Raw genomic sequence first — 27,689 nt, 5'->3', positions numbered from 1 at the left:
TCCAACCAAGATCCTCCTGATTTCTGCCTCCTGAGTAGCCACTGGTGCCCAGCATCTTGTATATCTTCTCAGTATACCAAGAAAAGTTATTTTATCTCTGGGTTCAGTCTCCACCAGCACGCACACACACACACACACACACACACACACACCAACTATTTTAAAAAACATTTAAGCAGAATGTCATAATATAAAATAATTTTCTAGAAATTAAAAAAATAGACAAATGAGCATAGCAAACCCGTATTTTTCAGGTTTTGAACATGAACATACCTGAAATGGGCAGTGGCCCTTTTTTTCTTTTACTCTTTCTATTTTTTTTTTCAGAACTGGGAATTGAACATGCTAGACAAGAACTCTACTACTTGAACTATGACCCTAGCTCTTTTGTTTTGTATTTTGTTTTTGAGATAGGATCCTGTTAACTTTGCTCGGGCTGGCTTTGAACTCTCAGTCCTCTTGCCTTCACCTCATGAGTAGCTAGAATTGCATGCATGCATCACCATACCTGGTGTGGAAAATGTCCTTTGAATGCAACTACCTGACCATCAGCTGTCATGCATAAACTTAGAACACATTGATTTTCAAATTGAAGTTGTATCTTCCAATAGGTTCTGTATCATCAACACTTCTGGTTCTTTTTCTTAGATTTGTACAATCAGAGTGCAATTGTTTTCAAAAACTTTTGACAGCACAGAATTTTGTTGAAGACAGTACTGCCATTTCCTTTGCACTATCATTTTAGCTTTATAAATACAAATTCAAGTGATCAATCCAGTGGCTATTTTTTACTTGAACATCATCTGTTCCTTCTCACTATTTATATACCCACACCTACCTTTAGTATTTACCCCCTCCCTTATGAACTGTACACATGTTGGTGCACAAATATCACAGAAAATGAAGGAACAAGGTCTGGGCATGGTAGCAGATCCCTGTAATCCCACCTATGCAGGTGGCAGAGGTGGAGGGAATCACAGTTCAAAGCCAGTCCCAGACCAAAATGTGAGACCCTAATTCAAAATTTGAAAAATAACTAAAGTAAAGGGCTGGGAAGTTTGGGGGGGTGGGTGGGCTCAAATAGACCTGCCTACCAAGTATGAGACCTCAAGTTCAAAGCCAAGTACTACCCCACTGAAAAAGGAAAAGAAGTACTTGAAGTTATTATAAACTATTATGCAATGAAGTCCCTCCTGTTGAATGACTAAGTAGATGAGAATAACACATGTATTTTCCTTTTTCTCTCTAAAAACCTATTTTGTCATCAATTCCTGAGTTTCAGAAAATACATCCAGAATATTATCCAAAAATTCAGACTGAAATTTTTTCTTATAAAATCAACCATGACTAAATTCTAGAGCTGTGTTGTCTAATTTGATAACTAGAAGCCACATGTAGTTAGTGAGTACTTGAAATGTGGCAGATCTGAATTGAGATATGTTGTAAGGTGAAAAATCCACAAAAGATTTCTAAGATTTAGTGTGAAAAAAAGAAAATACCTGAATAATTTTATATTATATGATAAAACGACATTTAGATATGCTGGGCTACATAGAATATATTATTAAAATTAATTTCACCTGTATTTTGTTAATGCTATTACAAGAAAATGAAAATTTTCACAGGTAGGCTGCATTATAGTTCTATAGACTAGGCGGTCTACAGTACACACACTACACTGATTTTCTGCTTTGTCCAAACTTGTTTTAACACATTGGTAATTTTCTTCCCTTTACCATTGTGGGCAGAAAATTAAAAAGTAAAATCTGAATTACCAACTGCATTCAAGAAAAAGCTTAAAAAACATACTACAGCTGAGCATGATGGCTTATGCCCATAATCCTAGCTATTTGGGAGGCTGAGATCAGGAGGATTAAGGTTTGAGGTCAGGCTGGGCAAATAGTTCTGAAGACCCCACCTCCAAAATAATCAGAGAAAAATGGACTGGAAGTGTGGCTCAAGCAGTTAGAGGCAGGAAGCTCTGAGTTCAAACCCCAGTCCCACCAAAAAAAAAAAAAAAAAAAAAATTACAAAGATGTGTGCCCAGATTTCTCACATAGCTTTTCTTGAAAAATCATGCACTACTACATACTTCTTCACTTTTGTTTTCTTATAGCCACAATTAGGAATAGCTGATAATAATACTGAAATAATTCCTAAAATGATCAGACAACAGATTGTCTTACCATATTAGAATTGTCAAATCACTAAGAAATCATAGTATACCTATCATAGATCTTTAAAGGGCCCAATGGGCCTAGGTGGATAACTGCAAAATAATAAATTTTATTGAGTTGTTTCAAAGTAGTTTTTCTTCATTTTATTTAAAGACTTCTAAGAAAGAATAAAATTCATAAAATATCAATGCCATAATATATCAATCTTTACAGCTAAAACTGCTCAAAAAATGCAAAAAAATGAATAAGGTCCAACAAACCCTAATGGTACAAGGGTTAAATGAAGAAGGAAAGCCTCAATTTGGAGCTAATAGGTCCTTACCGCCTCTTAATCCTCACTAATTTCATTTTACAACAAAAAATGAGGCCTCAGGTTTAGCAAAGTGACATCTAGCACAAATTTAAAATGACTTTCTTACTTTATCCCCACTGTGAACTTTTCTAACTCCTTTGGAGACAAAAACTGACCTGACCTGAACTTATCTGGCAGTAACACTGCACCTGAGCTGACACAGGCTATTTATAGTCTCTATTCCACTTAATATGCATATGCAGCAATTTCACTGGAAAAAAAAAACATTCATAGATCTGATTAACGGGAGGTTCTACCTCAGATATCAATAGGAATGTTATGTAATACATATATACACACATACATACACACGCATATACATATATACATTCTTAAAATACATAAACAATCTGAATTCTGAGAAACATGGTAGGGTTTGAGATAAGGGATATCAACCAGTATCTATTTGCAGCAAGTCAACCTTTTACAATGGTGGTATGTTTCCTATTAAATGATTTCATGTTAAAAGCAAGTGACTTAAAATACTAAGTAAATAAAAATTGAGGTAAATAAAGAATGACTAACATTATAACAAAAGTGTGTGGTAAAAAAACCGTTATGACTAAGTTTATGACGGTTGTAGGTAAATAACTTAAGCATAGGAAGCAATGGTTTATAATATTCAACAATGTACCCTGAGTAAGGAGAACTAAAATAATCAGCTGTGAGTCTCCAACAAGTATCTACTGAGCACTCATTTTATGCACTGCACATGGTCCTTGCCTTGAATACTCAAATCACTTAAGTAGGATCTCAAGTATCTAGTATTATAGTTAAGAATATCCCAAGAGATAAAAAGAGTAAGTGACGATACCTACAACAATACACCAATGAACAATATACCCTTTAAGAAAAACTTAACATTCACAGGCCTTACACTCGGCCCTAAGAGGCTGCTAGTATGAAAATGACTGCCTGTTTACATTTACATGAAGTAGTACATGAACAAAAGCCAAAGAAAGAGAAAACTCAGGTTGTTTGCTGACTATGTGTCTACTGTTGCCATTACAAATGCCCACTGTGCAAAGCTGTTAAGATTCTCAGTCTCAGCTGGGCCCCAGTGGCTCATGCCTGTAATCCTAGCTACTCAGGAGGCAGAGATCAGGAGGATTGTAGTTTTAAAGCCAGCCCAGGCAAACAGTTCATAAGACCCTATCTTGAAAATACCCAATACAAAAAAGGACTGGTGGAGTGGCTCAAGCAGTAAGAGTGCTTGCCTACTAAGCGAGAAGCCCTGAGTTCAAACTCCAATAACACAAAAAAGGAAAAAGAAAAGATTTTTCAGTCTTAAAGACTCTATTCATAATAGTTAAAACAAAGGTTTACTCCAATAAAGACAGGATGCAAAAGAGAAATATTAAGCCCCAGGCTTTGTTATTACAAATCTTGACTACAGAAAAAGTTTCTTAATCTCAGCACTACTGCCATTTTGGACTGGGTACGTTTATTGCAGGCCTGTTCTATGTAGTACAGGCTGTTAGGCAGCATCCCTGGCCTCTGTACACAGTAGACGCCAGTAACATTCTAACTGTGACAATCAAGTGTCTCTAGACATTACCAGATGTCTCCTGGGGACAAATGGCCCCTGGTTGAGAACCACTCTTAAAGGGAGCAATTATAGTAGTGATGATGATAGTTAAAATAATTGATTGCAACTACTATGTTATGAAATGGAAAAAAAAGTGCTTCATATGTTATCCTCTCACTTTAATAAAATTTGCTAATGAAGCCACATATGAAGAATTCTTGCTATACTTCATTAATAGATGGTTTTGTAATAATACCTGCTATGCATATGTCAAACACCTGCCAGGCACTTTTCTAGACACTATAGATCTTACGGATAACTCATAATAGCTCTACAAGATACTGTTAACAAAGGTGATGCAGTCTCTGATCAGAAGATTTACAAATTCTTTGTGTCCCTCGTGGGAGCATTCAGGTAGGACACATGGGTGTAACAGACTTTATGAAAGTTAGGGAAGGAAGCTACAAAAGGGCATGGTGGGGCCAGGTGGAAGTTGAAAGCAGCCTGGGCTTCATAGCGAGATCCTGTCTCAACAAATATACAAACAAAGAAACAAACAAAAACAACAAAAAAGGTGGTGAAGAAATGCATAATTATGCCTAGCCCTCAAGGAGTAATCTGATATGGCAGACTAAAAGCTTGAAGTCTAAAACCTGGTTTCCAATTCTGACTCAACCATTTACTGTATACAATCTTGATGGAATAAATCATACTAACAGGTAGTCTTTCTGAGACTCAATCATGCAAAATAAGTCTTATTCTAACCTCCTAAGATTGTCATAGAAAAATTTTATGAAGCTTTTTTATTTTTTTTGGTAGTACTGATGTTTGAACTCAGGGTTTCACGACTGCAAAGCAGGTGCTCTACTGCTTGAGGCACTCCTCCATTCAATTTTGCTCTGGTTATTTTGGAGAGCGGGGTCCTGGGAACTATTTGCCCAAGCTGGTCTCGAACCACAATCCTCCAGATCTCAGCTTCCCCAGTAGCTAGGATTACAAGCATAAACCATCAGCTAAGCATTTCTTTTGGAGCACTACACAAATGTTGGGTCAAGAATCATAAAATTCTAGAGAAAGAATAGACTGACATAGAATACTGGTCAAGAGTCTCAGGTCTTCAAATCCAAAGCTCTGGCTCTGAAGAGTATTTCTCTTCCCCCTTTTCTTCCTTCTAACCTCTATATCGCCGGAGAAGCCATTAATGGCCTAAAACCCCTCTTTCTATCCCCCACTTGCAAGACTATCTTAAGATTCAAGCGTTGTTCCCTGATCAGCCTGCATTTCTATGCACTACAGACTTATTATTATCGTATTGAGTTCTTGGTATGTCTGTTTTATACTCTGTAAGCTAACAGAGAGGAACCACTGTACCATATCCCATTCTAACCACTTGTTAATTAGGATTTACTAGATGAATAAATCTGAAAATGGCACAAAGGTAAACTTCAATATTTTAAGATCAAAATCTGACCTGATGAAGCAAAAAATATGACAGAAGTGATATACAACAAGATAATGCTGCCTTTTTAAAGAAAACAAGGCTTTCTGAAAAATTTAATGTAATATGCTCTAAAGCTGAGAAAGTTCTGGAGAGGAATTGTGGTGATGAATATACAACATGAATATACTTAATGCCACAGAACTGTCCACTGAAAAATTATTAAAATGGTGTATTTTATATTATGTATATTCTACAATTTAAAAATTTTTAACTAAAAAAGGCTATCATATTGGTTCTTAGCTTTTTATATTTAAGTGCCCCTTGTAAAAACAATAAAAAAATTATTGTGAATCTCCACAGAATAATAGCATTCTCCATCCACTGATGGAGAAAATAAGTACCATGCATTCAGTAAAATGCTTTCAAATGAATTAGTATTTTAATTAACCAAAGTAGCACATAGAAACCTCAAAGAAATAGCTGCAAACCTGTCAGAAAACAGATTATTCAGACGACATTAACGTGTGCAGGATCATAAGCCCCTTATAATAACTGTGATCTGCCAGGACAGCTTGGCTACTGGTGGGAACCATTCCTCTAGATAGCCATCACTCCACTCCATGTCCTCTGAATGGTCTGAAGAGCAAAAGACTCTCCTTTCCTTTTCACATTTCACCTTTAATGATTCACACTGAAATTACTGATGTTACTGATACTGAGAGGTAAAACAAAAGAATGGAATAATTCCATACAATTGTCCCTTAGTAACACCCAGAAGCTGGTATTGTACAACTTGCCTTAAATTACAGACATACTTAGATACTCTCTTCACTAAGTATATCCCTTCTAGATCCAAAAACAATATAATAGGACTCGTGTGAGTCATAGAACATCTCTGCCTTTCAAAGTAAAAGGGCAGTATGTAGACATTATAATTAATCCATTGCATCAGAATTGTCATTCAACTCAGACCCCAGAACAGACGCCTTCACTCATTTAACCAACAATGAAGTAATCCAGTAGCCATCCAGAAAGCATTTTAATAAGTACCTGTCACTTGCCAGGTACCATATAAGATGCAGAGAATACAGAAATGAGATAAGGTCCCAGCTTCTTATACCAATAGAATATCAAAATAAAAGTCAGTGAAGATTATAAAGTGTTGAGATGAGAGTTATAGAGACGAGCCAGATAAAAGGAGAAAAATATGTTCTAAGCAAAGAAGGAAAGAAAAGGCATTATGACAGAATTAGAGTTAGGTTAAGAAAATAAGATACCCCTGGAGAAAAACTGAGTAATTCACAGTGGTTTTAGAGCAGAGGGCTCAGGGCCGGAACAGCAGAGGGGCTGAAGTCATAATGGGTAGAACCTGAGTTAAGAGTTAGGGTCAAGAGGCCTCAGTAATACTTCTGGGCAGAAATGCCAAGAGCCTGAAGTAAAGCTGAGGCAGGAAGGATGGGTAAAAGAAAGGATGGGTGGTGAAAACAGTACCTTTGCCATATAGGGCAACTGAAAACATGGAGACAAAAAACAGATGAAAGAACAGTAATCAAGTGGTTGAAATGACAGACTATAAGGTCTAATCTGGAAAAGAAAGAACATATTAGCCAAGAGGGAACTGACAGACAACATGGAGGGAAGGAACTGGAAAAACTGGTCAGATCAAAGAAACTGTAGTGTAGAAGCAAGTGCATGAAAGGGCTGTGCTTAGAGCAAGAGCTCTCAAATGGGAATCCATGGATCAGAGGTAAATTCAGGGGATATGGAATAAAAGTTACATGTTTATATGCCCTAAGCTCTAAATTAAAAATCAGCATTTACTTTAATTATGAATGTAAGCAACAGATCATAGTAGCATTAGCAGTTTCCGTGCCATCATGACTAAAGAACTCACCAGTATTTTCATATCACACAACAGTGGTTGCAATTATCTTCAAAGACCATTGATCTTATTACTTCAAAATGAGGATAGCATCACAAACTTAATATCTGATAATTACAATATAACTGATTTTCTTTTTAATCCTAAGTATGTTGTTTTAGGAATTTAAGATCATTACTCTGAGAAAAGAGTCCATGGGGTTCACCACACCACTAAAAGGATCTCAGGTTAAAAAAAAAAAATTTAAGGATTCTAGCTCAGATAGTAGGATCCTGGACTTTCAAGCCCTGGAGGAAGAGTATTCAAGCGAAAATAAGTCCCAGGAGATAGCTGTGCATTAGAAAGATATCAAAATGGTTAGTGAAGGGCTGGTAGAGTGACTCAAGTGGTAGAGCACCTGCCTACCGAGTGTAAGGCCCTGGGTTCAAAACCCAATACCACTAAAACAAACAAAACAAAAACAAATGAATAGTGAAGAAAAGGAACTCAAAGAATGTGCAGACAGGGTAATGTGTAGAATATCTGTGGACACTGAATTATTCATCACAATCAGTCTCAGAATGGATGAAGACAGTATGACAAAAAGGTTGACTGTGATGTGGCTTAGGGGAAAACAGGCATCTTGAGCTTCATACAGGAGAGTTTAATACTCAGAAGCTAAGAACCAGCTTACTGGTCCTGTTGTTTGTCACAATGACCTCTTTTCAATGCACTGAATAGCCCTCTTGGCCTCTTTCTACTCTGCCTGTCCTTCAAATCTTTTCTCCACTCCAACTCCTTTGTTTCCAAGTAAATAAAGTCTGAGTTTTTGACAAATCTGTCTCTTTTTGGTGGGGCTGGGGTTTGAACTCAGGGCTTCACTCTTGCAAAGCAGGCATTCTAGTGCTTGGACCATACCTCCAGTTCATTTTGCTCTGATTATTTTGGAGGTCGGGTCTGGAGAACTATTTGCCCAAGCTGACCTCCAACTTTAATCCTCCCGATCTCAGCCTCCCAAGTAGCTATGATTACTGGTGTGAGCTACAGTGCCCAGCCACCAGTGACCAGTCTCAAATCTCTAGTTGTCATACACCTACCCAAAGGTATAAATGATCACAAATAAACAATCTATTTTCCTTCTAATAAACTATGAAGAACTAGGAATTCTGACAGTGGGGAAAACACAGTAAATTTGGTATAGAATACGTCTAGGGCAGTGAAATCAATTTAAGTTTCAACCAGCATTTTTGTTTTGTTTTGTTTTTTGAGTCTCACTATGTAGCCTAGGTTGACCTTAACCTCCTGAATGGTGGGGTTAAAGCATGAGTCACCATGCCAGTGCAATCAGCACTTAAAAAAAAAAAGAAATAGAATGGAAAATATTAAAAGTGTACTGCACATAGTAAAGGTTAAGTACTGTGTTAAGTCTTGTTTCTCTTCTTCCCCTCTCCCGCTCTCTCTGAGTTGAACATAAGCGTACTGCAGACCATGATCCACAGTGTTTCAAGGGGAGGATCATTCCCTAGTGAGACTCCTATGTGGAAAGAAACAGAAACCAAACAGGACATTATGGCAGATAAGTTCATGAGGAGGAAAGCAAGTGGATGTGCACTGAGATGTGCATGTGAGCCCTGAACTAAGTCACTGTACTATTGAGCCTTCCTCCTCTGTAAAATAAGGCCAATGTACTTGCTTCACAAGCTAGGAATTAGGATCATATTATGAGGACAGAAGACATGCCCCAATACATGGCTGCCCTATTGTATGGTTAAACCAGACATACATTCCAAGGGAAATACCAGAGAACTACTTCAGTAGATATAGATAGCTAGAAAAGAGCACATGTAATGAAACTACCCGTATAGACAGATCTATCTCAAGTAAACACATGGAAACATAGGCACAAAGAATACACAAAGCAGCCAAGCATGGTAGTGCATTCTACTTACTACTTGTAATTGCAGCACTCAGAAGGCTGAGATGGGAGGATTACAAATTTGAGGCCAGCCTGGGCTATACAGCAAGATCCTGTTTCAAAAACCATGTGTGACAAAGAAGGTATGAGGATAGGTAAAACACCCAAAAAACTAGATAGCATTTGTTGCCCTCAATGCAGAGAAACTAAAGCAGATACTTTAAAGCAACTGAGGCCAATAGGAGAAGGCGACCAGGAACTAGAGAAAAGGTTAGTTCGAAAAGAATTAACTTAGAAGGTAACACACATGTACAGGAAATCAATGTGAGTCAATGCCCTGTATAGCTATCCTTATCTCAACCAGCAAAAACCCTTGTTCCTTCCTATTATTGCTTATACTCTCTCTGCAACAAAACTAGAGATAAGGACAAAACACCTTCTGCCTGGTAGCGAGGGGTTAGAGTGGGTAAGGGAGGGGGCAGGGAGGAGGGGGGAGAAATGACCCAAACATTGTATGCACATATGAATAAAAAAAGAAGAAAAAAAAAAAAACACGTGTGGTGGTTCATGCTTATAATCCCAGCTACACAGGAGGCCAGCCCAGACAAAAAGTTAATAAGATCCCACCTCAATCAGTAAATAGGGCTTGGTGGTATGTGCCTGTGATCCCAGGCAAGTGGAAGGCCAAAAGTAAGAGAAACTGATTGGCCCTGAGCAAAAACAGGAGACACTGTCTGAAAAATAATGAAAGCAAAAAAGAGTTGGGGGCATGGCTTAAGTGGTAGAGCTAGCAAGTGTGAGGCCCTAAGTTCAAAACCCAGTACTACCAAAAAAAAAAGAACAAGAAAAAGGAATATTCAAAGAAAATAATAATAATAATAATTACTGATTTTGATAAGTAAAACACTCTTTGGTAAAATGAACTAAGTCTTGGAGGAACTGTGGAACATTTTCTCTTCATATCTTAAATGGTTTCCTAAGACTAAAAGATGGACCAATTATCATCCTTCAGGCCTAGTTCAATACCACCGCCTACAAAGCCTACTGTACTCCCCAACCACTATATCTAAATGCCTCAAGCACTCAATATTTGTACTTCCCACAACTAATAGCATAAGGTAGTATAAAATGTATCACCCAGAATGCAGTTAGGAAAGGAAGCCTACTGGAAAATAAGAACACAGGTTTTATTTTTCTGCCTTTCTGTAAGTCCAGAACTAATAAGACTTGTAGTTAAAACTAACCACTTCATCTAGGGATGGGCATCCACTGACCTCAGTTCTTGAACCTCTGGCTAATAAAGAACTCATCTGATTGGGTAATCTAATCACAGGCTACTTTCACTAGCTACAAATTGTGTAAAAACCCAAACTTACATCACTGATCAAAATTCTAATACCCTAAATTATCTGTTTAACACCAGAGGCATATCCTACAGATTTGTATACTTTTTTTTTCTGTTTCTATAAAATCTTACAAGCAAATTAGGTGTTCTCCCTCTGTTTGCTTTCTCTTTCAGACTGGAATTTCCTGAGAGCGAAAACTATATTATTTAAACTTCCAACATGTCTGTTTACTCAATAAATGTGATATATAAGAAATAATAAGAGGAGATGTGATTCAACCAGCAGAGCGCCTGCTTTGCAAGCACAAAGCCCACAATTCAAACCCCAGTCCCACAAAAAAGGAATGAAAGGAAAGGAGGGAGGAGGGAGGGAAGTAGAGAGAGGAAGAGAGATAGAGAAGAAGAAAGGGAGAGAAAGAAAAAGAAAAGAGAAAGAAAGAAAAGGAAGGGAGAGAGAAAAAGAAAGAAAGAGGGAGGAAGGAAGGGAGGGAGGGAAGGAGGAAGGAAGGATGGATCACTTACCTCTTGGAGTGTCAACAAAGTATTAAGAATAGCTGGTAGTGTAGTCTGGACAACTCCAAATCTATCTTCTGTATATGATGCTGCTACTAAGTGAGACAGACCTCAAGGGGAAAAGAGAAAAAAAGTGAATCAAAATCAGACAAATCTATCTACAATCTATTTGAGAAAAGACTGATATTCTGAAAAAGAACTCAAAGATAGATGATGCAATATAAAATGGACAAAAGATGGGAGTAAGCATTGAATAGATGCTCAACTGCCTTAATCACAAACAGGACAAAGATTCTGCTTTAATTCTATCAGGAAAAATATTTTTATATTATTATGCTGAGTTGATAAATGCTAAAAAGAAAAATAAAACAAAAGATAGAGTGATAATTATGAGGGAGACACTTTCCATAGGATAGTCAAGATTGAGATAGTAATATCTACAAGATGAAACAGAGCTGGGCGTGGTGGCACATGCCAGTAACTTCAGAACTAAGGACTAAGCGCTGAGGCAGAAGGATCACTAGTTTGAAGCAGTCTGGGTTACATAGTGAGATCTTGTCTCAATAAGCAAACAAACAAATAAATAAGATGAAAACAGTTCTTTAACAACTAAATTTTGATATTTCATGTAAGTTAAAACAATCTATTGTCTGTGGGATTTTTGGAAGTACATAGAAAAATATGCAAGAATCCTAGCCAGGCTCAATTTCTCTACTCATGTACAAGAAAAATTTTACCGAAATCAAAATATATGTAGGGCTGGGGATGTAGCTCAGTGATAGAGCTCTTGCCTAGCAGGTGTGAAGCCCTGAGTTCAATATAGCTCCCTGAGGGCTGCTACACCTAAATATCTAAAAGTGATCTGAATAAAGCAAAAATATAAAAGTATATCTGAAAAGTCAAAGACTGAGTTCAAAGTCAAGAGCTGAGCTTTCATGGATTATACTTCAATATTTGATAATTAAAATCACAATTACAGTTCAGAAACTGCTTACCTTCTAATGCCCAAATATGCATTTGGGCATCTGAAAAAACAGCCTGAATGGAGGCCTCTGGGTGCTATAAATAAAACAAAAACATATAAGAACATTCTCCTCAGTAAAAACTGTACTATGTCATTTTATAAACTATGTTAAATGTTGCCTGCAACAAGAAAAGACAGCTGCCTCTCAAGAATGAAAATCTGAGGTGCTTGCTTTTTTTTGGTGGCATGGGGCTTTGAACTCACAGCCTCACACTTCCTAGGCAGGCGCTCAACCACTCGATCCACTCTGCCAGCTCTGAAATAAGTTCTTACACAAAGTTTTAACTATGAGGAAGCATTTTGCCTTCAGTTTCTCATTTAAAATAAGAGTTACGTGTGCTCCTAAATGCTGTTATGCTTTGATGTTTATTCCCTACCTAGCACGTGTTCCTCATGTAGACTGTGGCTAAAAGACTATAACCCTTCACTAATAGTAGTCTTAATAAAAATTATTCTTGGAAAAAAAAAAGTTACATGTGCTCAACCCACCTCAGAGGATTAGTTCAGAGACTACATAAGAAGATGGTTATAAAAGTCTTTTATGAAATAAAAATTTTTTAAATAAAAGAACTGCCTAAATGCTCACTAGTTCTCTTTAAAAATTGTCAACTCTCAACTCTACTCCAAAGAAAACCCACCTAGCCTTCTTCAACATGCTGTGGGTCAGACAGTGTGGAGCAGCAATAGGCCTACTTTAATGAATGCTGGCTTTGGTTAGGCACCCAGTGAAGCCTATTTAATTACAACATAATCAGTCTGTTAAGTTACATTTCCCAACATCAAATAGCAATGTCTATATCGTCTATCATATAATAGATCTACTTGCAAAATTAGAATCAAAGGTGGCCATTCACTTCCAAGGGAGAAGATTTTGGTCAGTGTCCGCTCTGCAACTTACTGGCTATGTGCTTTAGACTAGCTACTTGATCCCTCTGAGCCTCAAGATGCCTTAAGGATGTAAAATGAGGATAAACACGTATGTCTCACAGAGATGCTATTAGAATTAAATGAGAGAAATTAAGTGAAAGAACATGACACATACATAAGATACTCAATGAAAGTTTTCTTCTCCTTGTGAAACCAAACACAGAGGTAAAACTTTAGACAACCCTCTCATACTCTTCATGAAAAACAAGACACTTTCCTCTAATGGATAGCCCAAGGTAGATTATTTTTTTGGAAAAGGTTATTGCCAGTTGGATCTTCCTTCCACGACAATAAAAAAGGAGTTTCAAGAACCTGAAATAAGTCAAGCATAATGGCTCATGCCTGTAATTCTAGTTACTTGGGAGGCAGAGATCAGGACAATTGTGGTTCAAGGCCAGCCCAGATAAAGAGTTAGCCTCATCTCAATCAATAAAAAGCTGAGCATAGTAACATGCACCTGTCATCCCAGTTACTCAGGAAGCAAAAAGAAGAGGAATGCAGTACAGGCTGGTCGGGCCATAAAAGCAAGACCCTATTCAAAAATAATTAAAGAAAAAGGACTGGTGGTGTGGTTCTGATGACTGAGCACCTTCTTAGCATGTGCAAGGCCCTGATTTCAAACCCTAGTAGTACACATCTCCTCCCACCCACCACCCCCCGCAAAAAAACCCAAAACACTGAAATGACTGTTCACTTGAAAAAGCAGTTTGAAAAACCTGAAATGACTCTTACTCTACATTCTATCAGGGTTGCTCAGATTTCTTTCCCCATCAATGTATGACCCCCCCCCAAATATAAAAATGAGTAATATATTCTGCCAATGCAAACTGTCACTTAAATACACTGAATGCAACTGTTAGTCTGTTTGCTAATGTTACAAAGTCTACAGAAAGAGAGGAGTTATATTTAAAAAACTAAAGAGCTGGGCGCCAGTGGCTCAGGCCTGAAATCCTAGCTACTCAGGAGGCAGAGCTCAGGAGGATCGTAGTTCAAAGCCAGCCCAGGCAAATACCTCTCAAGACCCTATCTCAAAAATATGTAACACAAAAAAGGGCTGGTAGAGTGGCTCAAGGTAAAGGCCCTGAGTTCAAGCCCCAGTACCACGAAAAAAAAAAAAAAAAAAAAAAGAAAGAAAGAAGGAAAACTAAAAAGAAAAATTCTTTCCTCTATATATAGGCAAAAGTTTTGTTTATCAAAGGATCAATTAGCACACAACAGCTGCAGTAAAGCAAAAACAGGAATAAATCTTTAGTTTCTGCAACTGAGATTTACTCTTCTGTGGCAGCTGGAAGAGCTGATAGGCACATCAAAAAGTTCATATTTATTTATTCATTCATCCATTCATTTTCTTTTGTTTTGTTTTTTTTTAAACAGGGTTTCACTATGTAGCCCAGGCTGGGCTTTAATTTTCAATTCTCTTGCCTTGGCCTCCAAGTACTGGGATCAGAGATATGCACCACCATGACCAACCTTGGTTATTTTGTTTATGGCTGAATTATAACTTTTTGTCCATCAAAAAATTAATATCTGTCATTTAACTCAGTCATCTATCTCTTCTGAACATCAAATTGGTCATAATGATGTTAGCAGGAAAGAGCCATGAAAATTATGGATTGTCCACTAGGTAAAGATCCAAGCAACAGGAAGGGATCCATGCTACCTTATCAGCACAAAGCTGCCAGCAGCCAAGAGTCTCAGGAGGCCAACTACAGCACCTACTCTTACCTTGGTAAGATGTGTGGTGAGACTACTGTTCAAATGGAGGTTCAGAAAGGCACTATGCAAAGCTTCACGGCTTGCTAAGATCAATCTATAAAATATTTACATGTCACATCCTATCTGCTTCTTCATACTTCATTTTCTCTTTCCCCAATTTCAAGGCTGTAAGTTTATATTCTTACCTTACTGAAAAAGTACATTATCAGCACCCGTTTTGACAAGAAATTCTTAGTCTGAATTAGAGAAAAGTGAAAATTAACACGTTTGCATTATTAATTCTATTCAAATATATTACATATTTCCAGGTTCTTCCTGATGTATACTTAAAATGGAAACACCTCACATCTTTTTTTTTTTTTTATTCATATGTGCATACAATGTTTGGGTCATTTCTCCCCCCTTCCCCTTGCCCCCTCCCTTACCCCCTCGCTCCCTCTCTTACCCCCCAACCCCTCACTACCAGCAGAAACTATTTTGCCCTTATCGCTAATTTTGTTAAAGAGAGAGTATAAGCAATAATAGGAAGGAACAAGGGTTTTTGCTAGTTGAGATAAGGATAGTTATACAGGGAGTTGACTCGCATTGATTTCCTGTGCGTGTGTGTTACCTTCTAGGTTAATTCTTCTTGATCTAACCTTTTCTCTAGTTCCTGGTCCCCTTCTCCTATTGGCCTCAGTTGCTTTAAAGTATCTGCTTTAGTTTCTCTGCGTTGAGGGCAACAAATGCTATCTAGTTTTTTGGGGAAAACACCCACATCTTGCAAAGAACAATTAATATTTATAATAAACTATGGAAGCAGACACCTTTTTACTATAAATTGGACAACCAAGATGAGCCATCTAACCTAAATTGTACCGTGCTCCCATGTGTACACATTTAACAAGAGACCTACCATGACAGAAGGACTTTAAATGGTTCTAGTGGTATTTTCTAAGACCATATTATTATTTTTTAATTCTCTACTCTCCAGCCATTTACCCCTTAATACCAAAAAAAAAAAAAAAAAAAAGTATGTGTCCCCTATGGGGGAAAAAAACAAAAGGCACAAAGGTGGTTTTCCACTAGCTGACATCTTCTTAGTTATCAAGTAACTGACTTGAAAGTGAATTCTCTTTGACCACACTCTCACTCAAAGCAACATGGTTAGTCAGAGGGATGTAGCAGGCAGAGCATATCTAGTTGCACAGAAAGTGACATGGCAACACTTAACAGCAAATGGGGCCATATGGGATCCTAAAGTTTACAATATGTCTTGACTTATTTTCTCACTACTAATCTGATTGTTCTATCAGCAAACGTTTATAATTTCTCCCATCTAAAAAAAAAAAAAAAAGATTCTAAGGGTGTAAGAGGTTGAATAGGGTAGAAATATTATGTTATCATGCATGAAAATGGAAAAATGATAACTACTGAAACTGTTCAAGGAATGGGGGAGGGGATTAAAGGAGAATGATGGAGGGGGTGAATTCAACTATGATATAAGAACTTTCGTAAATGTCACAATGTACCCCCAGTACAATAATAATAAAAAAAAGAAAGAAAAAAAATAAGAGTCCTTATATTCCTTGACTCCTATACTCCCCCTCCACAGCAACTGCCCAATTCCTCTGTCCCACTTACAGCAAAACTTTCCTGGTGGTCTCTAATTACTCTACCAGTTCCTTCTGACCTACACCAATTAGGCTTTCCTCTGCCCTACTCAACCCAACAGCTCTTTTCAAGGACTCAGTGTCCTCCATGTTCCTAGCTGCACTGTAATTGTTAGCTCTCATCTCATGCTACCTATCAGCTGCATGTGACACTTCTTCCTTCTCCTCTTGGACACTCTTTTCTGGGTTCTCCACTCACCTCTGTGGCCACTCCTCAGTGTCCTCTACTATTCCTCCTCATCTCCTATACCTTTAGTCATTAGAGGACCTAGTCCTTGGGACTCATTTCTTTTGTAGCTACACTCAAGAGTTTGCACTGAATCTTGTTATTATAAATATAATTTATTCTCTGATGACTTCCAAATGTACAGTTTTAGCCCAGAATTTCCTCCCTACACTCCAGATGTATACCTAATTTCTTACTAGGTATTTTCACTTGGTTGTCTAATAGGCATCTCAAAGTTGTCATGTACAAAATCAAACTCCTAAGTTCCCTACCTCACCTCTACCAAATCTCCTTCTTAGCACCATTAGTAAATTGCCTTAATAAATTGCAACTATACCATTCCAGCTCCTTAGGCCAAAAGCCTTAGAGTCAGCATCTGGGACTCTTTCTCCTATTTACTGCAAGCAAATTATAATTGTTACAGTGGCATCCTGTTAAATCTACCTAAAAACATGTCAAGACCTTGACTGCATCTTGCGGCTGCCATCACAACCCTTCTGATCCAGACTCAGCATTCCAACTAGATTTCTGCAGCAGCTTTAACACTGTCTCTGTGCTTCTAGTCCTGCCTAGGACTGAGAATCTAGACTCCAAAAGCTTAGTCTCAACCCAGCTACTGCAGCAGCTCTTTTAAAATATAAGTTATATCATGCTTATGGGCAAAACCACACAATGGCTTTCCATTTCAGGAGAAAAGGCTAGTCTTTACACTAGCTAATGGCCCAATACACCCCAGTTACCTGCCACCTCTCTGACCCCATCACCCAACTCACTCACCCTGCTCCAACTGCACTGTCATCCATACTGTTGCTTACATACACCAAGTACAATCTCTCCTGAGATTATCTCTTTCCTACTCTCTGCCCTCCCTTTAAGTCTCTGACAGAGCGTCACCTTTTCAATGAGACTTCCCTGATCAGTCCATGCAAAATGGTACTCTCTCCCTTAAGTACTTTTCCCTCATGCTCTGTTTTTCTATGTAGAGTTTTAAGACATCAAATTTCTTCCCATTTGAGCATACTTTTTGTGTCTTGAACATGATCTATTATCAGGATGCATCTTAAAGTTAATACTATGCCGTAGTTTAAGACAATTTTTGTTCTTAATAGTGACTAAAATGGCTTCCATTATTCCAATTAAAGGCATTCTCTATTCCAAAGAAATACAGTATAATATATTTGCTTGCTCATCTATTTCCCCTCAGTAGGATGTAAACATTACATGGGCAAGGGCTTTGTTATGTTTGCTATTTTACCAGTGCCTAAAGTGATACCTTGAATATATGAAGAACTCAACTATATTTTTTTGGTGATACTGAGGCTTGAACTCAGAGCTCTAGCACTTGAGCCACACACCCAGCCCTTCAATTATGTCGTAAGTAAAAGAATTCACAGATGGGCTGGGCACCGGTGGCTCACGCCTTTAATCCTACATATTCAGGAGGCAGAGATCAGAAGGACCACAGTTCGAAGCCAGCCTGGGCAAATAGTTTGTGAAACCCATCACAAAAAGAGCTGGTGGAGTGACTCAAGGTAAAGGCCCTGCGTTCAAGCCCAGTACCACAAAAAAAAGAATTCACAGATGGAAGGCAATGTATCAGGTTAAGTCATATGAAACTGCAATTTGTATAACTCTATGTCAGTCAAATACTGACAATTTCATATGGGCCAACTTAAAACATGAAGTGTCAAAAAGAAAAATTTCTGTTATTCCTGATGACTTACTCATGTGAGATCCTTAATGCTCTTAATGTTACATGTAAATATAAATCCTGTAACCATATCATCCTACCTGTTCACGCTTATTCTGAATCCATGAGTAAATCACATTGGGCTGTCGCACTGTCTTACCCTCAGCACTAACAGAGGTGCGTGGAGATGGATTAGAAAATTCAGACATTTGCTGATCTAGTTGAAAAAAAAAAAACACACAGATACACACACACACATACACACACAAACACACACACAAAAACAATAATAAGGTGAGAACTTCAGCTGTCTGTTTTTTTTCAACTATGAGATTTAAAGCTTTAGAAAATACATAGTCCTCACCAGAAGCAGAAGTCCATAATCTTGGCCCTCTTCTTAAAAGCTGAGGACTTTGTGGTGATCCATAGCAGGTGTTTACATCAAAAATTCCCGCCATCCGATTCACCACACTAGAGCCAAACGGAGTCCCAAAGGGACTTGAAACACCAGGTGTAGGTAACTTTGAAGACAACAGTGTCGTTTTAGCTAATGGTGGCATTGAAGGCCGAGGCATATGGCTAGATTTTGGTGTCTGAAGAGCAGTTTCTTCTGTAAAAGAAGGCAGCCTGAGCCAAGGAGGCTAACACAGAAGTTTCAAATTTTGTAACTCTCACTCTTGGGGAGGGAGAGATGGGACTTGAACTCAGGGCCTTGTGCTTGCTATGCAGGTGCTTTATCATTAGCTATGCCCCAACCCTAAGCTATTTTGAATGAACTAATCAATTCACATCTTATTTTTAAATGACAACTTTAAATTCTGCACTAGAATTTATCAACTTTTAAAGGTGAATGATGGAGGGGATGAATTCAACTATGATGTACTGTAAGAGCCTTTGTAAATGTCACAATGTAGCCCCAATACAATAACTTTAAAAATGCAAAAGAAAAAGAATCATCTATCAACTTTTACTACATATTCCTACACTATTACTTTTCTATTGTGAAAATGTGTAGGAAATCTACTAACCTTTTCCCATTTTCTCCAAAAGTCACACTAAAGACTAATTTTCCCAGGATATTAATTTTATTTGTAAATACTTTCTTTAAAAAAAAAAAAATCATCTTAGATTGGCCTGGGGATGTAGCTCAGTGGTACTGTGCTTGCCTAGCATGCATGAGACCCTGAGTTCAATCCCCAGCACTACAAAACAAAACATCTTATAACTACCAATTTAGTTATTGAGTCTATTGTACAAAAACAAAGGAATTTTTCCTGACACTATACTACAAATCACAAAAACATACAAACTACTCAAGGATTCTACCTTCTGCATAAGAAATCAGACATGCAAAGTAGCAAATTTTCATACCAGCTACTTGGAAGGCAGAGATAGAAGGATTGCAGTTTATGGTCAGCTTAGGCAAAAACTTAAGCAAGACCCTATCTCAAAGAACAAGCCAGTGTGGTGGTGCATGCTTGTAATCCTAGCTATGCAGGACATGTAGGTAGGAGGATCTGGGTCTGAGGCCAGTCCCAGGCAAAAGTGAGACCCTATCTCAGAAACAGCTAGAGCAAAAACAGCTGTGGGTGGGGAGCATGGTTCAAGTGGTAGAGTGCCTGCCTGGCAAGCCTGAGGCCTTGAGTTCAGACCCAAGTACACCAAAAAAGAAAAAAGAAAAAAAAAAGACTAAAAGTTCAGATACTGGGTCCAAATTCCGCCCTGAGAACAGAGTGCCATTGATTCAGAGAATCCCTTTAGGATGAAGCTTGCACTCTCAGGTTTACCACATCCTCACCAGTTTCACTCACCTTCATTAACGTCTGGTTCCAAAGACATCTGAACATTAAATTCTTTTATCAGTCTTACACTCATTGGCAACTTCTATCTAAGGGATGTGGTGCACAGCACAGGTTCTTCCACCTGTACATTTTCCTCTCAGCTTTTATCTTTCAAATGGAAGGGGTACTAACACACTCTGCTACCTTGAAACAATGAGAGTGATGCTCCTTCAAAATCACTCAATCACTTTTGCTGCTTTACCCTGGACCAGCAACTTTTTGTCTCTGGGATACTGCACCCAGAACAGCATCCAGTATTATCTACGAAGATTCACCTGACCTTGTACTGACGTCTTTTTATTTGATGACCACCATTTTGTCAGTCTTTTAAATGACACTGCCACACTGAATTTAATGAAAAACACTTATTAACTGGCAAATGAAAAATTCATATATTTTTGGTGTATAATAACTTCATGTTTTGGACTTAATTTTCTTTTTTTTTAGCATTACTGAGGTTTGACTCATTCTAACCATTCCCCTAGCCCTTTTTGCTTTAGTTTATAGGGTAGGGTATTTTTTGCTCAGGGTTAGCCTGTGATCATATCCTCCTACCTACACCTTTCATGTACTGGGATCACATATGTGTACCACAAGCCTGCCTTACTTTTTAGGGTTATTTTGCTTTGTTCAGGTTTTTTTTTTTTTCCCCAGTGCCAGGTTTTGAATTCAGGGCCTCACGCTTGCTTGGCGGGTGCTCTACTACTTGAATCATACCCCCCAAATTATGACCTTTTTTTCTGTTTTAAGAGTCTTTTTCACCACACTGGCCTCAAACCCCAACCCTTCCATCTCTGCTTCCCACACAGCTGGAACTATAGGCATGTACCACCATGTCTGACCCAAAGTGTAACTCAGGCTGGCCTTGAACTCATGATCCTCCTGCTTCATTCTCTCTGCTTTGTTGATTAGTAGTGTGAACCAACATAGCCAGTTTATTTTTTCAATCTACCATAATACCCAGGTCTTCTTGATTTAATCCCATGTGTTGGATCTTGTCTAAAAGTATACATTGTACTCATATAATCTAAGTAATCTTAGATTAATTACTGTCATCTTTCTCAAGAAATAAGATGCAGGTGCCAAAGGCATGGCTCAAGTGATAGAGTACCTACTTAGCAAGCACAAATCTGAGTTCAAACCTCAGTACAACACCACCCCCCCACACCATTAAAAAAAAAGATAATGTTTTTCCTGTCCTTAGAAGTACTAGGAGTTACCTAGAGAATTCAATTTCTTAGGTTCCACTGGGTATGATGAAGACAGTCTCCCATTTGTAGCAGCAGCTTCTTGGTAGAGAACCAGTTTCTGAGTCATATCATTTAAAAGATTTAAGCACTCTCTGGCAATGGCAGCCCAATTATGGGGATGTCCACCTAGGAGAACCAAACAATAGTTTTTAAAATGTAAACAATCTTACATTCTCTCAAAGTAGGTGGGGGAATGGATAAGAAATGTTACTAATGTAGCACTTTGCATCATTTTCATTGTGGTCTTCTTTTTTCAGTTAATCTACTATGGATACTCTTCACCTAATACACAGCAATTTAGTAAACTTGTGGATGAATCAATTTACTCAAAAGTCTATAAACAAAAACTATTTTACATTAAAAAGCTCCCAAGTTGATTATTAAAATAAAGCCATGCAGTAGGGCATGGTTTGAGTCAGAAGGACCTGGGTTACACCACTAGGAATATAAGACGGCTAAACCTGTGAAAAAATGAACTAAAAACACCAAAAATTAGGATGTCCAAGGAGATAGAGCCCAGACACATCTGTCATGTCTGATCCACCAGGATTCCTTACATTTTCATTTACAGTAGTCCTTCCTTATCCACAGTTCCGTTTTCCACAGAAACTCCAGTTACCTGCAGTCAACCATGTTGATCCAAAAATATCAAATGGAAAATCTCAGAAATAAACAATCCAAAAGTTTTAAATCGTGGTTGTCCTGAGTAGCATACTCCCATTCCATGCTAACTGATCTCCCAGGATGTGAGTCATCTCTTCACCAAGTGTATTCACACTGTATACACTACCCACCCACTAGACACTTTCCAGTCATCTCAATGATGAAACTGAGTATCATGGTATCGGAGAGCTTCTTCAAATATCCCTTATTTTATAAGTAAAATAAATAATGGCCCTAAGGCACAACATTAGTGATACTGTCAATTTTATTACAGTATATTGTTATAATTGTTCTATTTTCTTCTTACTATTGTTAATCTTTCACGTGCTTAATGTACAAACTTTATCATAGGTATGCACGTATTAGAAAAAACATCCACTGGGGTCTTCAAACAAATCCCACAGATTAGGGAGGTGACTGTGTATAAGAACCAGTATTTGCTAATCTATCACTAGGAATGATTCATTATTTGAAAATGATATATTGTATACTTTCAGAGTTTATTTATCTGCTTATCTTATTATTTAACATAAACTAGTATGCCAACTCTTAAAAATTTTCTGACTTCTTCTGATTTTCTAAGACCTTTGTCTCCTAGAGTAATAATGTAAAAATCAAGCATTCTCTGTTATGTGCTGAAAAGCCTACTGAAAATTTTCCCCATCTTATGAGACTAATCATTCTCCTTCACTTAGATACCACCTCAAACACTCGTTTACAATGTTAAGAGAAATAACACTTGCCAACAAACACACACAAATTTTCCATTTGGTAGACTTTAAGATACTTTGTATGCTAATTCAGTACCATTAGGAACTGTGTAATATTCCAGTTAGATTTTAGTATGTCCTAGAATGCAAGTACTTTGGCAGAGCATATGCCAACTTGTCACAGTTTACTTGAATATCTGGAAAAATAATATACAAGAGAATTGCTAAGTTAACCCAAGCCTGATAGGAAAGTATTGTTAATTTTCTACAATATTGACTCAGGATTTCTCACATGATTAAAAGTAGCTCCAATTAATTATTTTTTATAAAACTGGATTTCAATTTGTAGAAAGTCTTTTTACAACCTGGGAATTTGGCAAGTTTGGCAAAATAATGAAAGTGCTAATTAGGAAGATAAAAACCTAGTTTTAAGACTCTTCTAGCATTAAAATGCCAAAGATTCTTAAATGATACTTTTCTGCTCTGAAACCTACTGCATATTTCCTTCAGGTTAAGATATTTAGGAAGAAAATACTTTTTCTAATGATATACATTCTACCCTCAGCCATGCAAACACTTAAGTTGCATAAGATTTAGGTCCATACTTTATTTAAGGGACTCCTTGATGTAATATTTTACTACTTACATCTCTCTCCCCAAAAACTGTGAGTGAAGGACATTCTGCATATAACGCCTGATCAAGTCTATTACTTTTAGCAATACCTGGTTGGCTGAGGCTAAAAACTTCTTGTCTTCGAGAAGGAGAATATTGAGAAAGCAGCATCAAGTCCTGCAAGGCTAAATACTAAAAGGAAAAAAAATACACATTATTTATTTTTTAACTTCTACATAAACCTTACTTATGAACTGGGCTCATTATATATCTGAAGGGAAAAAAGAGATGATTTTTTCATGAAATAAGTAACATTTCAGGACTATAACCTTCTTTTCTGTATTTTCAGAACTTTCTGCCTCTACCCTCCCTACTCGCTGTAGGCTCCAGCTACATATAAGGTACTACAGAACTCTTTGTGTTCTTTCCTACCTGTACAGTGAGAGACTTAAACATCACCTTCCTCCTGGAACTTTCCTCAGCTCCCTCATGCAAACATACACTGACATAGCTCTCCATAGTGGCACCTAACATGTCTGTAAATGTCTATTTACTGCTTCATCTGGTTCCACCCACAAAACTGTAAGGCCCACAGGATAGGGACACAACCTCTTGCTTGCTATCACATCCAAAAGCAGTGCCTAACACACAGCAGACACTCATCTGTTGCTTTTTTACCTACAAACCTATGTTCTTCTCCCCTGGCAAACCTCTTTAAAGATTCTTCAAAATACCACTCCTTAGGGCTGGTGGAGTGGCTCAAGTGATAGAGTGCCCACCTAGCAAGCATGAAAGTCCCTGAGTTCAAACCCACAGAAAAAGACAAAAAAAAAAGTCTCATGACAAAATACCACTCCTTCTGTGAAGTCCTCTTTAGTTGGTCTCAAGCAGAATAAATGATCCTACCACAGTGGCCAAAATAAATTTTAATTATGTTGTGTGTCTGCCTTTTCCACTAGGCTGTACTATGTCTTACTCATCATTCTATCCCAAAGCAACTAGTAGTGACTAACACCTGCCCACTAAAGATTTGGTGAGTAATCAAATGAGTAACTGATATTGTTTATTTAACAAATTAGTCATAATTGATATTTAAAGGTAATCAGAGCCTCAGTAGTTCATTTTCTTACTTCTTTAAAACTTCTCCATACTATGACCCAAACTCTGGGTTCCAACCATTTTCTTTTCTTGTTAAAGCACTATGAAAGCCAGACATGGTAGCACATGCTTTGGTACCATGAACTGTTTGTGAAAAACGAATGCATTTAGTTGGATATCACTGTATTTCATGATTGGAAATACTTGTATACCTTTTCTGAATACAGAATTAGATAGCTTAGCTGGATGTGGAGGTAGCTTAGCTGGATGTGGAGGTGGATGACCATAGCCTCATCTACTCAGGAGGCTAAGGCAGGAAGATTACTTCAACCTCGATGTTCAAGGCCATCCTGGATGAGATCCCATTTCAAAACAAAGAAAATTTAGCTAGTTTGCACATATGCAGTGCACTTTATACTCGCACTTTAGTCACTTGAAATGAAAACTGAAAAAATAAATAGCACTAGCAAGTAGGTGATTTTTTATAATACCAGTACTAGAATACTCTAGGCCCTGAAAAAACATATTTAAACACCTAAGTATGCTAAATAGTAAGTCGTCTATAAGGTAAGTTAGAGGTGACTGAGTAAAGATAGAAACCACATACCTTTATGATGAGGGGGGGATTGCTGTTTAAAACTTTCGGTAGGCATTCATCTGATTCTTCTGCAAATGGTGGTTGAACAGGGAACACATGAGCCTAACAAATGTAAACAAATACAAAGCACATAAAAATGATTATTTTCATGACCTTGTTCTATTCAATAAATGAGCACTAATTGAAATTATAAAAAGAGACAACACAGCCAAATTAATATCTACAGTGTTTCTTGCAAAAACAGGTTAAAGTTACATGAACCAAATACTCCATTTTTAAAAATTATACTGTCCCAGCCAGGCATGGTAGCCCAGCACTCAGGAGGCAGAGACAGGGGTATCATGAATTCAAGGCCAACCTAGACTACGTAGCGAATTTCAGGCCAGCCTGGGGTATAGCAAGACTCTGTCTCGAAAAAACAAACGGAACAAACAAACAAAAGTTACTGTCTCAATTTCATTAGATTCTAACCTACTCTAACTCTGGAGGAGTGGCTCAAGTGGTAGAGCACTTGCCTAGCAAACACAAGGCCCTGAGTTCAAACCCCAGTACCGCCAAAAAAAAAAAGAAAAATTTCAGAAACAAAATATTGTGAAGAATTCTTCAAAACCAGAGATAGTAAAATGAAACAGAAACATGTATTTTCTAAGCCAAATGCTTGAATGATAAAACTAATGTAATTCTTGACTTAAAAAGATTTTTGTAGGAATTATTCAGATGATCACCTCAATTTTCAGAATAAATTTCAAAACTTTCCTTTGAAAACAAATACCTTATTACTATATATTCAAATATTTTAATACTATTTATGTCAATAGCATATATAGCTAACTTAAAATTCAGGGCCATCTAGTATATATTTAATAGAGAAATAAAAGCCTCAAGAAGAGCACTAGACTCTAAATAATGAATATGAATGTACCATTCAGATTGATTCCTAAATATCAAGTGAACATAAACATTGTTTATCAGAAAAAATACAGCAAATGACGGCTACAAATGACATGCCCCTAATAGGGGCAGTGCTGCACACACTGGGAGGCTGAGGCAGGAGAATCGGGAGTTTGAGGCTAGTCTGGGCTACATAGGGAGACTCTTGTCTCAAGAAAAGCAAAAAAATTATATATATGTATTATGTATATATGTATATATATATACATACACAGACACACACACATAAAATAACACAAAATTTAAAAATAAATTAAGAGATGATATATTAATAGTCACAGAAGAGAGACCAAAACCCAGATTACTGAAATGGCTTTAGACATAGCAGACTGATCAGTGCTTTACTAAAACTCAATTTGTGTATTCTAAAGCACAAAAGTGTGAACACAAATCTCAATACTGACCTCTGTGGCATAGATCTTGAAGAGCATCCACGAGATATACCAAGTCATCAGAAGGAAGACACCACATAGCCAGACGTGGTAGAGTAATGAAAGGTTCAAGAGGCCACTTACTGTGTCAAGATGCCTGTGAAACTGCCTATGAAAGCAGAAAGTACTATTTAATCCCATGGGGATATATGATCTAAATACTTAACAGGCTTGGAACTCCACATTGAGCAATAAGTCCTACTTCTAAATAATAATCTTCATAGACACCTCTCCTTTTATATTCTTATAGAGGTCTTTCCATATATACTTTCTTAGGAAGTACCTAAGGGAGCCATTGGTGAAGCACAGGCCAAAACTGGGCCAACTGTTTGTTGTGCTCCAACTCTTCACTGCCATTCACTGTAGAGGAAGAATGAGCCAAGCCTATGAGCTTAATTTCTTAGGCGAGGTGAAAGTTTACCACTGAAATTATTAAACATAACCAAGGAGCTGGGTATGGTGGCACACACCTGCAATCCCAGCACTGGGGAGAGAAAGGCAGGAAGATTGCGAGTTCAAGGCCAGCCTGGGCTACATAGTGAAACCATGTCTCAAAACAAATAAAACAACAGCAACAACAACAAAAAATGACTAGGACCTCTCCTGGACCATTTCAGTTTTATTTGTGTATCTTATGCAGTTTCAAAGCACATGCTACTAAACAATTATCTCTACTTTTTAAACAATTTAAGAAACGATTAGAACGAATGATTGTTGAAAGAGGAAAAAAAATCAAAAAGAGGCATGAACCACACAACTGAAAAAGACCACCTTTATTTTGTATAAAAGCTTATCTAGCCGGGTGCCAGTGGTTCATGCCTGTAATCCTAACTACTCAGGAGGCAGAGATCAGGAGGATTGTGGTTTGAAGCCAGCCCAGGAAAACAGTTCTGTTTGAAGCCATTCCCAGGCAAATAGTTCTGAGACCCAATCTCAAAAAAAAAAAAAGCCCTTCACATAAAAGGGCTGGCAGAGTGGCTCAAGTTATAGAACACATGCCCAACAAGAATAAAGCCCTGAGTTCAAGCCTCAGTGCTGCAAAAAAAGTTTATTGAACAACAAATATTAGATACTATTGTTTACTTCTGGAAATAAGAACAGGGTGACTAGAGAGAGGCACAAGGACACTTTTTCACTGTCAAAGACCTACACTCCCAGTCCATTTGC

General features: G+C 37.7%; 1 protein-coding gene across 2 annotated transcripts in view; it reads right to left on the bottom strand.

Moving 5' to 3' along the window:
* Positions 1-27,689, bottom strand: part of Ndc1 (NDC1 transmembrane nucleoporin) — a 49,397-nt gene that overhangs the window by 5,668 nt on the left and 16,040 nt on the right. For both annotated transcript variants that reach the window (XM_074080052.1, XM_074080053.1), the window contains exons 8-16: positions 26,496-26,631; positions 25,150-25,242; positions 23,555-23,636; positions 21,429-21,584; positions 18,732-18,977; positions 18,469-18,584; positions 14,985-15,035; positions 12,128-12,191; positions 11,142-11,242 (exon numbers count right to left, since the gene is read on the bottom strand). In XM_074080052.1, the coding sequence (XP_073936153.1) occupies positions 11,142-11,242; positions 12,128-12,191; positions 14,985-15,035; positions 18,469-18,584; positions 18,732-18,977; positions 21,429-21,584; positions 23,555-23,636; positions 25,150-25,242; positions 26,496-26,631 (1,045 nt within the window). The remainder of the gene's footprint in view (positions 1-11,141; positions 11,243-12,127; positions 12,192-14,984; positions 15,036-18,468; positions 18,585-18,731; positions 18,978-21,428; positions 21,585-23,554; positions 23,637-25,149; positions 25,243-26,495; positions 26,632-27,689) is intronic.

Source organism: Castor canadensis, chromosome 7 (assembly GCF_047511655.1).
Source record: "Castor canadensis chromosome 7, mCasCan1.hap1v2, whole genome shotgun sequence".
NCBI lineage: Eukaryota > Metazoa > Chordata > Mammalia > Rodentia > Castoridae > Castor > Castor canadensis.
Note: the sequence above shows the minus strand (reverse complement) of the source record. Positions and strands in the feature narration are given on the sequence as shown.